Below are 18679 nucleotides of genomic sequence, written 5' to 3'. Positions count from 1 at the left end.
ATTCGGCATAATGCGGCCGGTCACGAACTACTATATAGTAGGCCCAGCAAACTTCCCATCAAATATGTAAGCTTGTAAGCATGCAGATTGCAGAGCCTATCCTGTGAAATATCTGAAGATGTAAACTTGCGAGTAGAGGAATGAGGATGAATGGCAAATGAGGGAAGGAGTGCTGTAAGATGGGGAGTATGAATGCCAGGATTGTTAACCCCCCCTAACTACCCCGACACTGCCAGGTAACTTGGCAAGGTAACTTGATAGCATAGTAACTCGAAGCCGTATATTTTGAAACTTATGAAATGGTATTGCGGTAAATGATACTGGTTAACTCTCAGAGTGGAAGTGCAGGAAGTTTGACGTAGATTCAAATTCTAAATGCTACCACAGAGCGCGCTACGTCAACTCCCAGTGTACGTCACTCGCCTTGTACTAATCCCCGTCCTTCCAATAACCCGTTCTCTCTCAGGACCCGTCCTATGTGCGGACCATTACATACTATAGCTCTAGCTAACAACAGTGTAGGTTGCAACTTGCATTTTATAAGGTCATATTACTGTGGTTAATGATGGGCAGGGAGGCAGTGTTGTCGAGGGGTAATGTTAAAGGAAGGGTGATTGTGAGTTAGGAGTTAGTGAAGGGGTGGAATCCTGGGTGAGGGGCAGTGTGACGAGGCTATGTAGTGTATTTTGGAGGCAAGAGTCATTGGCAATAGTTCACAAACAGAAAATCAATAATATACTGCAGTACTAACTTATAGATTAGGAGCCACAAGACCACTTACAAGAAGGTCAGGTGACCGTCACATTACAAGGCGGGACAAAATGTGCAATGCAATTCCTTGACAGGTCGGACAAATACTTTAGGGATTATGCTCCCTTGATTCATGGTGGGATAATGGTATATAAAGTTTATTACATCATTTATAAATCGAGGAGATGCAATCCTTTATGACGTTGATTGAAAATATCGTGGTTAAATTGTATAATTTTGGCATAAATGTTTTCTCATTACTTCTCATTTTGCTTTCAAGCTATAACAATAAGGTAAGGGATTTGGTGAAGGAAGCAGTATGGACAAATATTCAATATGATTTGTTGTGGTTATGATGCATTTGTAGCTATACAAAAACTTTGTCGTGAAATGATTGATATGATCAGGGATCCTGACTGAGGAATCAATAAGTCAGCACTTTAGTTGCTTTCATTAATTCCTATGAAATATTATGAAAATTTCTCTGAATGTTTGCAAAATTCACCTCAAAATTTCTACATTCTACCGGGTTTTGGATATGAAATTGTAAACCAAAAATGTTGGTTATAATATATAATATATATATGACTTGCAAGTGACCAAAGATAGATCGAATGTCAATTCCCCCATTCTACCCAACTAGGGTGTTAGGGATGGCAAGTCCACTAAACGTTATTTCATGGATCATGCGAACTGGATTACTTGGATAATAGAATTGCTCGATAAACTAGATTATTAACCCCACACCTTCAATATTGGCGCTTCAAGGTGACATTTTGCACTGAAATTTGAAGAGATTCAGCATTGTCATTAAGTTTTTCGTTTGGAGGTAGGCCAATATTTTAGTTTCACCTAAACATTAAGGCACAAGAAACAGACAGTTTAGATAAATTTGGTTTAGACATGAGTGATGAAATTCCTAATTTTATTACATGTAGGAGGTTCAATATTCATAAAACAAAAAACTGAACATAAGTCTAAATATGGGCACATGACTGTGGTCGATGGTTGTAAATTGTATGTGATTTACTTGAACAGCTTTAATAAGTTTACTTTTAGCGAAGAAAGATTAATGAAAAAGGAGAAGCTAAAGTTTAATCACACAGGGGGTCAGTTTATTGCCATTCATCTTAATCTCAAACCACAGGCATATATTATTATTGGCTACATTCGCAATACCATGTTTCTATATTTTAAGGATTTAAAGTGACATTTATGAAGGAGCAGAAGAACAATTTGTATCAAAGCTTAGCTAATTATGAGTCCCATGGACTCAATTAATTGATGATTCAAATCTTGTCGATATACATTGTTGTAAATTATATTGTTATATATTATTCTATTTGTTTTCCAAAAAAAATTAAGGACATCGCCACGATATCATCAATGCTCGAACGACGTCATATTCAAGGATCTGTGTATTAGAGGCCTAATCCCAAGCGTATGATCACTAGGCACACTATACAAGCTAACCCTATAAGGGTATATAACCTTTAACCCTGTAGTACGGGCTGTCAGAGAAATGTACAACATTCTGAGCAGCAGAACAATCTCCTTTATATAATAATGAGGAGTGCAACTCCTGACAACACCACGTCAGAGCACTGGTGAACTTGAATAATATGGGGCGCCGGCAACAAAGCTGCAACTAATAGACCATTTGTGCAGGTCACAACTGCTATAGCTTAGACAAATCTGAGGCAATGGCTCTGAACTAACTGTGGCTGCAGCGGAACATATTATAGCAGCAATAAATTTATGAAGGAGCAATAATGTACTGTAATTTTAGCAGACGGAGAAGGAATGACAATGATGAGAGCTGCAGGCTACAAGGTCAGAACACTGTACAGGGCACGTGTCAGGGAGGAAACTAGGCGGGTTATACACGGTACAAGGAATACAGGCAGTATAACCTGCCGGGACATAACAGCTATATAACTCTATATATGACATACTTTCTCTCTCTCTCTCTCTCTCTCTCTCTCTCTCTCTCTCTCTCTCTCTCTCTCTCTCCCCCCACCACTCACACACGAAGCCAATTCATACTGTAATTGCTTTATATAAAGCTCTTATTTGCCCTTGTAAGGAATAAGCGACCATCCTAGCAAGAACAAGGCCACTTTGCCTTGTAGGTGCACTGTACTTCCATGCTAACGCTCCAGGATCTCCCTGGCAACGGTCACGTGAGCTAACTGACAACCAATGATCCAGTGAACGAAAAAAAGGAGGACAGTATCAAAATATGGGGTTAGTGTTCCTCTGTATGGTGTTCCATAACAACTGTAATAACACACTGTACCATTTCCCTCTCCTAAATTAGATGTTGTTACCATCCTGACTGCGACTAAAGTGTATCACTAACTAACTAACGTCATCTGCAGCTCTCTCAGACCCATATAATTAATTGCCGATAATTAGTCGAACACTGAGCGTCAATCATCAGAGTTACTAAAGACATGCTCTTCAGACAGCAATGTTCTGGTTACTGGGAGGGTGCCATTGTTGATTGTAAGAAGTGAGGGGTTGGCGTAAGTGGGGGGTAGAGCACGGTGGCGTCACCATGGTAACAGCTGTACCTGCGTCACCATGGTAACAACAGTACCTACCCCCTCTAATACTCTAATAGAGCACTAAGACACACAAACGTTGATAGTTTGACAAGACAGACAGAAAACCACAAGATTACTTTGTGCAGTTCGGCAAAGTGTCTCGCACTAAAGAGCAGCAAACACTACAACTAGTCAGTAGTCACATGTTTCGCTACTGTAGCAAAATACCAAGCTTTATGACTCACACTACTTGAAGACACGAACTACCAAGGAAATTATCTTACAATCTATTTTTAACTCGTTTTAATATTGCGGTTGACAATTTGTCGGCAGAAATGTTAAACTCTAGGACTTAAAATATCTAACCGAAATAGTTTAACATTATAAACTAAACATTTGATAATTCTGCTTAAAAGTTTCCAATTTGCTATAGTCTATCGCAATTAACAGAGCACAGAACAACAGCGGTCTGTTTATAAGTTATAACAAATGCTGTAGAAGTTGGGCACTCAGAGCCTGTGTGATGCCACAAAACTCTCTTGCAATATTAACGAACAAAGTGTAATAAAACCGAAAGGATCAGATCTATATTAAGAACGAACACCGTGCAATTCTTGTTGAATAATCGACTGTCTTTTTTGTTGCTCAAGATTATAGTAGAATGTATTCTTTTATTGTTACGCGATCATTATAATTTGAAGCTTTTAGATCATCGATTCTCATTTATGATGAACTTAAAAAGCCTATTTTCTGATCCACCTTTTAAAGCTTTTAAATTTTTGAGATTTTTAGATTAATATTTTTTTGAATAACCACGGAAGTATGAAAAAAAATCGTGAAGAGACCATTAATTTTTTCTGATTCACCTTTTAAAGTATTTAAGTTTTATAGATTCTAAGTTTTTGAGTAACCACTAAAATATGAAACAAACAAAAAATTATTTCTTAGAATCTATAAATTTTTTGAAAAAAAACCCCCGCGAAAAAGCCATAAAATTTGGTTGGCAGCTTAAATACCTCCAGCAAAACATCTTTATGATGTCATAAATTTCTTAAACACCCAGTAACGCTTCAGACGTTTCTCGTTATGCAATACCAAATTAGGCAGATCACATGGCTTCTAAAATGTCGGCAACATCTCAATCATTACAGGATTATGTAAGTGGTCGAGTGGCGGGCACCTGGGGCTCGTAGCTGATATATTCTAGCTCTGGCACAACTGAGAGTCAGGTGGTGTTTTGTGGGCTCCAAAGAGCCCCCCGACCCAAAACATATTGAGAGAACAAGTATAGCTGTGGGAATGAACCTCCATATAAGCTGCCAATTAACTGCTGATAAAACTGCAATTGATCAGAATCTTAGTACCGGTAGAGTTGTAATTTTGATAAGGCTTTAGACATTGGACAAGCGAGGTTGAATAAGTAAACAAAGAAACTGATCTTCTACCCAATTCGATGAAGACTATTTATTTTTAGAATCTAGTCGCTTGGCTAAACGATCAACAGGGCGTAGCAAATTTTCAGATGGTATGAGCGCCTAACAACAGGGCATCTCCAGATGGTATGAGTGTCTGACAGTAACAAGAACAAGGACTAAACTGTTCAACCCTAAAATAGAGCCCCGGGACAACAAAACGAAACATTTGTCCGTCGATTAGAGACCATTTAATAGGGAATTATAAACTGGTCTATTAACATTTGCCATTTCATCGTTTCGTGTATACATTGTGTCAAAAAGAGTGTCAACTAAGCTTGGTGTTTTATGGAGCCGCACTTTGATTAAATGTATCTCACCTGACCCTTTACTGCTGCCTGCTGCATCACTAGTTTTCTTACTCTCCTTGGTGCTGTCCTTCTTGCTCTTCTTACCAATCTTCAGCTTGGTGATAGGCATCGTCCTCCTCCGCAACAAGACAAGCTTCAAATGTGGTGACTAAAAGCACAATCCCTTGTACAAACACACACTGTCAGTATGATAGTGGGTATGTGCTGTTTACACTTTGTTTACTTAATCAAAAATAGGATGTGCGAGCAAAATAATATTTCATAATTATGTGATCACTTTGGGCGACACGTGTGCAATCAGTTAGAGATGTCTCCGCCTTCAGGCTCACAGACTAAAGTAGGGTAAGTTAGGCGCACTGTTATGGTTTTACACTCTGGCAAATAGAAAAGTGACGAGAGGTAAGCAGAGAGCGCAGTGGTATGGAGGCCTAAGCTAAGTGTTGATATTTAGCAATGAGGAAGTACAGCTATGATCCGACTAGCTAGGAATGCTATTTAACTAATTTTGTGTACAAAGTTATAGCTACAAGTTAGAACCGCCAGGCCAAATTCCGAGCAATTGGTACAGAGTGGCTCCTGGGAGGAAGCACGCACAACCAATGCGTGGAGCTGAATGAGAGGCCAGCTATAAGCCAGGCTATAACGGGCTCAGTAGGGATAGTTTACACTTTATTCTTTCAGTGACGAGGACAGTCCGGGCTATACAAGCTCGTACAGTAAAGAGTAATACAACAATGAGCAGCACAATAAAGGCAATGTGAGTACACGAAGTAATGATTGCAGTGCTGAGGAGGGAACTGTTATTTCATGTGGTAACGACTACGGAGCCATGGTAACGACTTTGTAGTCAAGGTAACGACTACGTTATACGTTATAGGTTGGAGCACCTACATTGGATAAGTTTAGACTTTATTGACTAAATTGTTGGCCAAGACTTTCTTGACTGAGTTAATATATAGTATTTACTATATCAGTATCTCTACAAGCTAACAGTCATCTCTTCGCCCACCCGGTACCCACAAACTCTTCGCTGAGACTTACAATGTATCCTGTAATTACTGAGATGATGCCAATTATTCATACTGATAAGTCATTATTGTTAATTTCTAAGAATAGATGTCCTTTGTCCACACAAAGAATGCGGCGTTTCCTCTCAGCTGCGACTGATAATCAAAGTCAATAAAATTCTGATCGGAAGTTAACCAACCTCTGTATTCGATTGTTGTAATGCTAACAGGTTACAATAAAAAGGGCGCGACTGAACAAAAATGGCAAAAATGTAACTTTATTACCCTCTCAGCTCTTATTATGCCGGCTTAATGTTAAATTGGGCATGTGCGGCCATACTCAGCCCTAAATTATAATTCTGAACGCTTATTTTGACAAACATTTTCGCGACGAAAGTTTTCGTAGCTGAGGTATTTCACACTGGACGCACGAGTGTTGTAACTTCCAATATCATACAGTCACGAGTACCAGTAACTGTAGCAGCACAATCAAGTACTCTGATACGCTGACAAAATCCAAGAAAATCTTTCGAATACGAAATGATTGGAATTTCAAATACGAGACGTATATGATTGGAGTTTCAAATACGAGACATATTTGATTACAAAGAGCATTAATTAAGATATAAATAAAAATCGTCTGCTTCCCAATCTTGCAAAAAAGTTAAGCAACACGGTAAAAAATGACCAACTGCAATAAAATGTTCCGAAAATTAGTATCGTTAGACTTTACCTGCAACGTTTAAAATGGACACATTTATAAACCTTAGCTGAGCACTACTTTTTAAACGGGTGAAACTATCAGGAAAGGACTGCAACAGACCATGAATAGCATTAGCAAGGCGAAGGAAAGTTACCGAATGAAGGCCGGCTGCAGAGTTAGCACAGAGCGACCAAAGGTATAACGACAATAAGTCTAACCTTCCTTTTAACAAATATGTTTAAACCAGCTTATACTTCTACGACCTCGGTGTAATTCATGGAAACAAGCATAATATATAGGTACAATCAGTATTGCAAGATGCAAGCTGGCTATATCGATTAAACAGATACATATCATCTGAAAGTTAGTACTGACTGACCTGGGAGCACTGATAATATCCCTAATATGATCATAAAGTGGAGCAGCTTATATTTATTAGTGAGGTTGAATTATGTTGAATTATGTCATGCCGTAGGCACTCTCGTCAACATGGACAGTGTCCTTGTAGAGTAGGTACAAGGTACTATGTGAAAGTAGAGATAAAAGCTTTCTCCCAACAGAGCCAACTTTAACCGTTCCCCACTCATTTGTAATGTCATTCTTTCCAGATTTCTTTAATTCCGAGAAATGCATGTGGCTCACGAACAGTTTAACGTGTGTCACTTTCTACTTATGATCCAAATTCCAATGCTATTACCTCTAACGGGGTTGAAACATTTGCGACATATTTGCCGCATTGCAGTTATGATGTTTTTGCACTTGAAATTGTTGGGATAACATATAATATAATAACAAAAACACATGCTAGCAAAATATGTTATATCGCAGAAGAGATGTACACCAAATGTAGACGGGAATGTTTTAAATAGTCCACATGCTAGCCCCGCAACTTCAATGTTAAAAGTTTTACTAGATAAACGCTGAAAGGCAATTAAATATATTCGATGTGGACTGAACAATGTGATAACAGATAAAATGTAGGAGTTCCTCTCGGGAAATAGTCCAACATTGTCACAATACCGGAGCTCTATCCAAAGTAGTACAACGTAGTACCCTGTCAAGTATTGGATATTATGAGTGGGGGCTGTGTATTCCAGAAGCTTATTATAATGTCAGTAAGCTCAGCTTGTGCAACTTTTGTGCATCTTTCTTAGTATAAGACAAAGGTGAAATGTTGAGTATAGTGGAAGTGCGTCATCCTGTACCGCATTGTAGACTTCATTCGCTAAACGCTCGAGACGGCTGCATTATGGCTCCTTATTTGGACCGTCCTAATTACCATGAACGCAAGCCAATCACAAAATTCTGGAAAAAAAGTTTAAGCTTCCCTAACATCGCCAGAGCATGTCTAACATTTCAGGTCCAGGTTCAGACCTAAAGCAAGGGAGACGGCTCACTAATGGGTTGGATGGTTGTTGGACGGTTCTTGGATGGTGATGGCTATGCAGTATGCATGATGAACAAAAGGGGGACAGGGCCTAGCATTCGATAAAGAGCTGAAATGGCCAGAGGTGAAGGGAGAACAAAAAATGCGTCTGTTCAATTGCAAGCAGGTTAAGAATGCGACAAATCACCAGCGAATTTGCGTTTAAATACATCGCTCTGACGACTCCGTTTCAACTAATCATCCAATCCGTGCGTAATGAATCTTGCCCACCAACGAAGCCTAGAATCAACGTTAAAATTTCCAAGCCAATATGTTTACTCTTGTTGTAAAGGTTGCCTTTATGTTAACCCTATCCTGATCGCATTCAAGAACTGTCAATTCAGAGAGGATGTTCCAGGTGACAACTACAATAGTACATAACCTCTTAATGTGGCGACTACTTCAAGTATTCCTCAGAATATTGCAGTTCTCACCACACCTCACATGACGCATATGTCTCAATTACTACGTTAGCACCTTAGGGGGAGGTATCTTCTTCGTAAACATTAGCGAGGGGTAGGGCCTCTCAGTTATTTGTAAACAGATGGGGGGAAGGGTCGACTCAAATCTTCAGGATCCTGCTGGAGACAGATGTAAAGGATCCTGCTTAACCACTTGGTATGAAACACACAGTAAAAGCAACACATACCTTCCTGCAAGTCCCCGTCCTCCGGACGCTTGTTTTTTTGGAAAACTTTGAAAATGTGAACCATCATCAAATGGCAACAACAACAATAACTTGACACAACAGACAAGCAAGTGAATACGACTGAGACGGTGAGTGAGAGAGCTGCTGAGAAAGAGACGGCACAAATTGTGACAATGATCGTCGCGGAAACAAGAGTATTTATTACAAATAGGGATGCTACGCACAATGCGGCCTACAAATATTGAGAAATTGGTTGCTATATCGGGATCTCTAGTCTCTATTATATTGACGTACGAAGGGCCCTTATGTACTTTGGGCGGAGAAGGAGGGGTGGAAAGGAAAGGGCGGGGGAATCACAGCTAGAGAACAGTTCAGTTGAGACGAAACCCCCGTATAGGCTGTAATAAAACAATAAAAGATGATCGGAGAGACGACCAGGTCGACGACATTATGAATTAGTAGTACAGCTAAGACAACCACCAAATACAACTAATATACTCTGTGCAAGGAAACAGTGAAGGGGTCGGTGTGCGGTTAAGGAAGCAGAATATTTACGGGACTCTCATTTGAGAGCAGTGAAGGAAGAAGAAATAACAATTATTAATTATGTATGGGTCAGCTATTACTTGTTCACGACTACATGTCTTGTGATGCAGCACTGTAAAGCGCATAATGTCACGTGAACCCAAGCTGAATCTGAGATTAGGTGACTTGTAGAATGTCTTGCGGCCTGCATATTTTAAAATATAACACACCTTTTAATGATTGTAAGGTTTGATGCGGTATTTTAGATTTATTTAAAGGATAACTTTCGTCTGCATATTATTCAGAGTGAAGGTGTAGTTAGATTGCTTGTCACTGGTTGAGTGCCGGCTCCCATTGAACACGATGTTTGCTATCCGCTGCTATAATTAATCATTATTCTGTATTTACAGTCATACTACCGACCAACTGCCAGCCATGTTATTCAAATATGTGAATGGTATTTAAAATGTGATTTACACAGCAAATTTATTAAGATTCAAGATACTACTGTTGCACTATCGAAATTTAGTCGATTCAATTATACGACAAGCTATGTCCATTAAATTATGAAAATTCAATTACAACAAAACGTTACTTATGTGATTATAAAATTGTAAAGTATTTACAACTGCATATTGAAATAAAGTAAATTTACAAAGTGCACATTTTTCAAACATCACACCAGCGCTAATTTCTATAATGAAATAGTTTCAATGCGGTCGTACAAAGCAATTATTATTTGCCTTTTATAAATATGCGAGGTTAAAATATTGAACTATATTAAGATGTAGAGTATATTCTAGAGACACAGACGCAAGACAGACAATCACGATCGTGAAACAGAGACACATACAGGTAAAACACAGGAAAACTACAGTAAATCTGTGAATTGATGTTATACAAGCTACTCAAATCAAGAGAGGACTGTGTTAAAGGCGCAAGAAAACATACAAGATAGAAGAGTGTTCGACTGCAGACCAGGTCTTATATTGATAAACTAGTTTCAGGAGAATGGAAATAGTTTATAAACCAATTTCGGGATACTGGAGATGGTTCACCCGCGAGCTGTGACGCACTTTTACAAATTGCTGGCAGGCACTCAAAACGAATTTATACTTAAACCGACCAATTTAAGGCTGATCAACTTGCAGTGGTTAACGCAGCGGTCGACCGCTTTTCCAACCAAACGCAAAAAGTAAGCACATTAGCACAATTGGAGCCAGCGAGAATAAAATCATTGTGTTCATGTATTGAGCTTATTGTTAACTCCTCCTTAAATGTTTTGGTATAAGACACAAGGGTGGAGTACAGGGTGGCGTAGGACACAAGGGTGGAAACGAGGGCGGATCACATGATACTCACTTTAACAATTAACATGGATGCAAGAACGGAACCAAACATCGTCCCGAATGATAAACTTGTATAATAAACTTGTAACACAGCAAATTTATGAAGATTAAAGACCCTACTGTTGCACTATTGAAATTTAATCGATCCAAGTCTGACAAGGCTGTATCGATTAAATCATGAAAATTTAAATTCGACAAAATGTTAATTTTGATAATATAAAATTGTTAAGTATTTACAACATGCGTAGTGCATACTCAAATAAAGTAAATTTAGAAAGTGCATATTTTCCAAACATCACACCAGCGCTAATTTCTATGATGAAATAGTTTCAATGCGGTCGTATAAAACAATTGTTATTTGTCCTTTTAATGTGTGAGGTTGAAATATTGAGCTGAATTAAAGCCAGGTATTATTGATAAACAAGTTTCAGGAGGCTTGAAATAGTTTATAAACTAGTTTCAGGAGCCCGGAGATGGCTTATCCGCTAGCTGTGATGCACTTTTACAAACTACTGGCAGGAACGCAAAACGAACAGTCAACAGCTATATCACAACATCACATGGAAGCAACGAGTTTATACTTAAACCGCTACAAGACCACTTTTAGGTTGACTAAATTGCAGTGGTTAACGTTTCTTGAGTCGACCGCTTTTCTAACCGTACCGAAGACATAAAGTCAGTACAAGGAGCCCAGAAGACTAAGTGCATTGTGTTATTTATTGAGCTTATTGTTAACTCTTACTTAAACGTTGTGGTAGCCGGATAGCATGGTCTCAGCTAGGTTTACTGGTTACTAAACTGCTGGCCCGTAACTACTGGCTAGTGCCATGGGCACAACTGTTATACAAGTCGGTCTTGTCAAAGGTGCCTCAACTGAGACAGCTCTACACAAAAATGTACACTAAATAGAACGGACAATCATAAGCTTTGGGGTGTCTCTACTTCTAGGTTAACCTTCTTAGACGTCGAAGGGGCTTTCAAAAATGTAGCATTCAAGTCTATAGAAAGAGCCCTAAACCAGATATATGCCTTCCTCAGTTAACAAGTGAATCGGCTATTGCCCAAATAAGAGGTCAATATTTCCGGGACTACTACCTCTCTGTCAATGACATATTCGACAATCAACACATCTCCACCATTGTCAACTTTGCAAACCACACAAAACGCTTAATTGTGCCAGAGGAGTTGGACCAGACAGGCGTAACATAGCGACTATTTTAACGCCGTCTTGTTTCGCCTCTCTCTTCCACACTCAACCACCACTTAAGCGTTCATCTATGACACACCCCACAACGCTTACCATCATCCTTGACTACGCATCTTAATTCCACCGGCATCCTCCCACAGGACTGCCATAGCATTCATATGCTATCCTCTCGTGGGCCAACCAGGCCCAGCCTCTTTTTAAAAAAAAGAAAAAAAAGAAAAGTGAATCATGTCTTTGCTCCGTAATGTGAGAAATCCATTACGGTAAAACCTCTTACCAATACTATATGCCTCTCTATATTGGGTACCTATCTATACCGGGCCTCTTTTTCCCCACATTTTTGTTCAATTAGCCCAGGTTTTGATATTTCGCGAAGGTACTGGCTAGGGAAAGCGACATCAAGGGTGCAAGTGCGCGGTGAGCCGCGGCATCACTTGACAAAGTGCTTACTGCGCTCCCAAACTTAAAACATGGCTACGGCCCTGGTTTGGGGGACGTTGTCGCTTCGTTGCGCCGCGCATTATCATGCTTTTGAGTAACACTATACTAGCCCTCAATGGTGAGGATCATCTATCAAGGCCCTGGTCAACTGCACTTAGTTCTGGACTCTGGAGACATGAGCCTAATTCCAGGTTATTCACGTGGTATGTGCGGTATGTGGTATGTGCGGCACTCTGCAGATTTGCAGCGTAGTACTACTACCAGCTCAGCTATAAGTTGTGTTACTAATCTCTACCTGCCACCACCGTCGCGTCGTGTGTACCGTACAGTGCATGTTTAAATGGTGGCCCACTATCTTATTTACAGCCAGAACGAAGTAACATGTTTCTAGGATCAAGAAAGCTTAGAAGAGTTGTGGTTATGCCAGGTGATGACACTGTGAGCATAAGAACAAACCTCAACATTAAGGCAACTGATGTGGATATTCGTGGTGCCGTTGGATCCGGTATTAATAGCATTGTAGGTGATAGTAAGGGGTGTGACAATGTTAATTATCTATAAGTTGTTGATAAAATTAACAAGGGGCAGTCTATTGCAGGGTTTTGTAAGTTTGTTTAAAATAAAAGCTGTTTTAAGAATCTACCATTACTGATGTAAGCTAATGTGAAATGCAAAATATTCGCTTTTTCACATGGCGGCAATCAAAAACGGTTGGTTATCAAGTTTAGAGAGCTAAAGGCTTGCGAAGCAAACCTCGCAAAAGTTGGATATGAAGTGAATTATCAGGTAAATCGGCAGTAAATACCTAGTCTGGTCGGTGGCATTTTTCAGGCGATAAAATATGCTAAAGTGATAGTTTACCATGTGACATGTGCATCATAAATTACGGAATTTTACCCTGAGAAGACTTTGTCGGTCGGAATCACATATGTCAACTAGCGAAATAATTATGCAGAAACTAGAAGAGTTTATTATAAGTTAAGAGCTACAGATAAGGAGCAGAATTCTTAGAGTTGCCTCTGAGACTGAGTTGCAATTGACACGTTTACTGATAAACTGTTGAACAGTAACATCAAAGAGTGTAATTGGATTTAGTCGCCTATTATAATCGAACATGCTCAATGAAGAGCACGTATGGCAGGTATAGTATGTATATAATACCTGATAAATATTATGTCTAAGCATACCGCATAAATATCGCTTCGAATTCCTGCGACTTAATAATTGCTCACTCATTAAGAATTCTATAGTTGTCACATTATGGTTAATTAACTCGCGCATAAATTAGAGACATACTTATGAACCCTGCTATACTGGATCTATTGTCTTCGTGAATTGTGATACTGAGATCTCTAGTTTCTAATAAACCGGGATCTCTAGTTTCTAATAAACCGGGATTTATAATTTCTAATAAACCGGGATTTATAATTTCTAATAAACCGGGATTTTCAGCGTCTATTATATAATTAATATAATATAATATATAATTGTCTTGTCCCATATATTGAGACGCAATGAAACTACCGGACCACGATGTATGGGGACTTGCCACCCTATGGCAACATTAAAATATATCGACTCTGTTACATCGTTTCCTCAAAATAATCCAACTCCAAATTGAAAAATAACAAAGTTTTAGAGTAAAACATTCACTCATGGAAAATGTATAACTTGGAGCCAGGAACGTTAACAGCTGTAAGAAGTAAAACAACTGACTAAGATCAGTGCAAATAATCACCATAGACTCACCCTTATTCTTGCTGCCGAACATTGGCATGATGACGGTGTTGTTCTCTACTGGCTAACAGGTGTCTTCTCTCTCTCCGCACTGTTCTACATACAAACAAGCCTATCATATTTCAAGTCAACTCCTTACAGTTTATTATCGTATCAACAGTAACTGGGTTTGAAACAATGGGTAGCAAGAACTGTAACGCTAGGAATAAAGTGTAGTAATAAAGTGTAGTAACTAGTAATATAAGTTTTGTAATGCTAGATATCTCAGCTACCTCATCATTTGCGTTCAAAATGAATAATTCAAATGATAAAGTGGTGATGATCGGCGAACTTTGCTCTTAAGCAACTGAGCCGAGTAACAGTTTAACGATAAAAGGTGTTAACGTTGTGTCTAATTCATAATACTCTAATATTAAATGGTTAATGATCGGAGTTTTAATTTCTTATTATTTCCTTATTTAGTGCCATCTTTGAAAGAAAGCAAAGCATTAAGACATTGTAACTGCGGCAACACTGTTGTCGTGGTAACACGATTGTCGTGGTAACACGGTTGTCGAGATGATTCTTAGTTAACATATTCACATACGATCTCAAAAAGTAAAGTTACTCAAAACATCAATAATTACTCTCAGTACAGCAAATGCACATTAAAATACTTAAACTTTAGGCTAAGTGTCAATGAAATTAAATGTAATGTAAGAGCACGAAAAATAGATTGAATCAGCGAAAATTATCTTATTGTATTGCAAAACAATTATAGCTGTTTTACACAATAACCTAACATTCGAATCACATCTTTGAGTACCACTTCAGGAGTCAAGACCATTTCCTGTTAGATCAAAATGTAACTTCAAATGCTATATCTTGTAAAGTGTACGTGCTCTTGATCTGGCTTAGTACATTATAAAATTAGTGCTGTTTAGAGTATATAACATTAAATTAGCGTCACATGATGGCTAAAATAAATCAATAGGCGGAACAAGGCAATTGGTGGTGGAATTAGGGCAACAAATGAGAAGTTGTCGGGCTGGCAACCAGTTGGGCTGGTAACCAGTGGATTTGGAACACATGTATGGACTCATTACCGAAACTGCTGAATTTGCAGGTCCCACTTCCATCGCTCTCTTCTACCTCCGATCCGTTCATTTGTTTCAATACTACCTCACGTATTGGTCTCACAAACACTGTATACTAATTCACACTTCCAATTTCTGTATTGTTGCTGCAAATTTAGGAAAAGTTGATAATAATAAAGCTCATATTTTGTATGTGCACTGTGCAGGGTAAAGAGGGTGACAAATCAAGGAAGCATTGAGTACAGTTGTTGGACAGGACAATTAACGCGTGTTCTAGGGCTTCTGTCGCGAGTGCATTCTATCGGGTATGTTACACACGTTATTTGCCGTAATCTTCAGTTCCCTGCTATTACTAAAGAGATAACATTGGAAACTTAAGATATTACAGCTGATCATGTATCCCAATACAAATGACAAGGAATAGGTATACACTGAGTAGGTTACATTTATGTTTGCTGTATATTAAACCAAAATGTGCTGCGTGCATAATGCAATACGTGGCTGCATCAGGCTGTGAGTATACGATATGTACAACCACTAAGAGGATGGTATCTTCTAATATAAGAATATATCGCAGCATCACATGTAACGTTTGTGGTCGCGGTAGTTGGTAGAAGAACGTACTCCTGCACGTGCGAGCACATTATACATCTTACATGCACGTGCTCTACTTTATTTGTACAAGAGCGGTGTTTATTTTGAGAGTGTTTGGTATCGGTAGAGGTTGAACGGAACGGTAAAAACAAAAATGTGGCCGTTATCAGAAACAAAACAAGCTGTATTTGATCAGAATAAACTGTATCTTAATATTAATAATAATAAGAATAGTAAACTAATACTACTACTATTACTACTACTACTATACACAACAATAACATCAACATGTTCTCTTGGCCAGCTGAAAGCAGTTACTGCGATGAAACTTAAAGCAATTACGATCGTCAGAATCAATTAAGATCTTCTCCAGAGATAACTATTTTAAGAGTGATATTTGATTTAAAATGATGTCCAAATGAATACCACACTGTCTGCTCTACAGTTAACTAATTTGTGGTGGTCACATTTCCATATTATCAATAATTGCTGGCAATCCAATTACTTGATATGATACTAGGATATAATAGTAAGCTATGCAAATCGTTACCATGACATTACAGTTAATTCTACGTTTTTACTTTGAAAATGGAGTGACTAATGACCACTGCGGGGAGTTACTTGTGTCGGAACTTCAAAAACAAAACAATATCCAGATGGCAGATTCCAGATGGCAGAATTCAGGCTCTCATTGGTGCTATGGCTCTTATTAACGTGTTTTGTTCACCATCACCTGTACATTTCAACAAGATACTGTTTTCTCTAATCTGGTTTGTCCATAACTCGAACTGTAGGTTTTCAATTAATCAACTTGATACTATTACTGAAGCTAGATCGAAGTGAAGCAAAGATCGAAATAATTAGTCTTCCACGAGTTTGGTCAATCTTAAAGCAATTTTGATGTGATAGGAATAGAGTAAGACCAAAATTAGACAGATTGTTAAAATCTCCGCCATTTCCAACCTAATTTCTCCACTTTAAATATGCGACCATATTTTCCAGGAATGCTGTTGACATGATGATATAAGGTATTCCCGTGACACCGCGGATATTTTATTAAAACTCGATTTTATTTAACCGGTTGTAAAATGAACGTGTCATAAGTGGAGTTCCAAGGAAATTCAAACAAATAAATCACGCCTTTATAATACGCTCACGAATTATCACAACCTTACTTCGCAAAATAATGAATTGTATTAATATTGCACAGCCAGAAATAAAGGCTGTCTAATATACACTGGACTGCACAATCTGTGACAATGTCTTGCTTAAATTCAGAGATTCTGCCTAAGCAGCTTGGCAGTATCTACAAGCTGCAAATAAAATAGGTTTAATTAGTCTATCTCGTGTATACTGTAAACTGTAAAGTACTTAGTGTTAGTACACCCTGTATTTAAAGGAACCTGTATACCATTATTACAAGAGACTGTTAATTCGTGGAATTGACCAAAATAATACTAGAAACAGTAAGAGGGCAATACTTGAGGGCAAGTATTGCGTCCTCATTTCTTGTGGGTGGACATTATATGCCCCTGAAAGTAAAGGCTCTATGGTCTTTACCGCGTAAAATATCTTTACGGACGTAACCATAACAACTAGCCGTTCAGTGACCTGTGCAAAAGACACCTCAAAAGCGAACAAAAATGCACCAAAAAGGGCCATAATTCTTCAAAATACCAACCTTAGTCCAATGATTAAGTTATTAAATCTTTTTTCAGCTAGACAATGGGACCTGAGTGGACCTTAGTAAAGCAAAGCGGAAGTGTAGAAATACAGTAAGCAGTTGTAGAGACTAGAGACTGGTGTTTCTCTAACAGCAGACAGTGCAAATGACGAGCTCCAAGGTAAGTTATACTTTAACTTTTGAAAAAGTCTCTTGACTTTAAAAAACAAAAACTCTGACCTAATTCAATTAAATATAAAGCCATGGTCGTTTACCTATTGAACTTATGAATGAAAAATGTTTAGCTTACATATCCATAACATTATTGCTTTTGTGTATGACAAATTTATTGGGATAGTTCAAGGTAAGCTGGTTTTACATTTTGGGAACGACGTATAACTATAAGCATCATAGATTAGATTTACAGATGAGGTTTAACATGTTAGTTTAAACAAACAAAAACTATTAAGTTTTACAGATCATGTTAAAATTACCGCAAACTTTAAAAATTTGTCAACTTTTACAAGCTACCTAAATTGGACTAGGTTAAGTGCGGTTGAATGGCGTGCGAAAAGTTGACGGAAAAGATCGGCAAAGTCAGGTGAAGAAAACAATTGGAAACAATGGAAACTATACATCAGTGTGGTGGTCAATTTTGCTCCATTGAAAGGCGAGAACAATACTTGTGGTAGACTGAATAAAACGTATTTATACCTACCCAAATAGCCGGAATGAAACAATGTCCTCCGTGAGTCGATACGTGATGCGGAGTAGCCCTGCGCTCATGATGTGCATTCCTACTACATTGTATCGTGCTCGGTGAAGGCAACAGAAAAACCCAAGATGTACGCCAAATTTCCAACTTTACAACCAAACAACATACCTCAAATAAGGGGGTATGGGGCACAGTGTGAAGCGTTGTATAGTAAAATAGTGTAAGGCGCCAAGACACAGAGCAAAGTTGTTAAATATTTGAGCCCTTAAAATCGTAATGAGATCTCCCTATATTATATATTGAAGACTAGCCAGCCAGTTATAATGGAATTGGAAAAATATAGCTTTTCTATGAGGACTTGACGAGCCGACGTACGAGGGTCTTATAGTGGCGCAATTTAAACATGTAAAGTCGTACAATCCAGCTGGAATTAGTTCTCGGCGGGGAGCATAACTACATTTAACATACTAGTTAAACGTGAGGTGCTGGGCTGGCCTGTATACAA

General features: G+C 38.5%; 1 protein-coding gene across 15 annotated transcripts in view; it reads right to left on the bottom strand.

Annotated features, from left to right (window-relative positions):
• The window catches only part of LOC134823755 (cGMP-dependent protein kinase 1-like), a 53707-nt gene that overhangs the window by 16479 nt on the left and 18549 nt on the right, over positions 1-18679 (bottom strand). Inside the window, exon 1 of one of the 15 annotated variants that reach the window (XM_063835415.1) lies at positions 14139-14262. The exons of 9 other annotated variants lie outside the window; for them this stretch is intronic. In XM_063835415.1, coding sequence (XP_063691485.1) covers positions 14139-14166 — 28 coding nt within the window. In that variant the 5' untranslated portion in view covers positions 14167-14262. Of the gene's footprint in view, positions 1-5091; positions 5538-8867; positions 9381-14138; positions 14263-18679 lie in introns of those variants that run through there. 5 more of the 15 variants (XM_063835383.1, XM_063835362.1, XM_063835333.1 and 2 more) reach the window with 5 other exon arrangements.

This window comes from Bolinopsis microptera, chromosome 1, assembly GCF_026151205.1.
Source record: "Bolinopsis microptera isolate Bmic1 chromosome 1, MBARI_Bmic_1.0, whole genome shotgun sequence".
In the NCBI taxonomy this organism is placed as follows: domain Eukaryota; kingdom Metazoa; phylum Ctenophora; class Tentaculata; order Lobata; family Bolinopsidae; genus Bolinopsis; species Bolinopsis microptera.
Note: the sequence above shows the minus strand (reverse complement) of the source record. Positions and strands in the feature narration are given on the sequence as shown.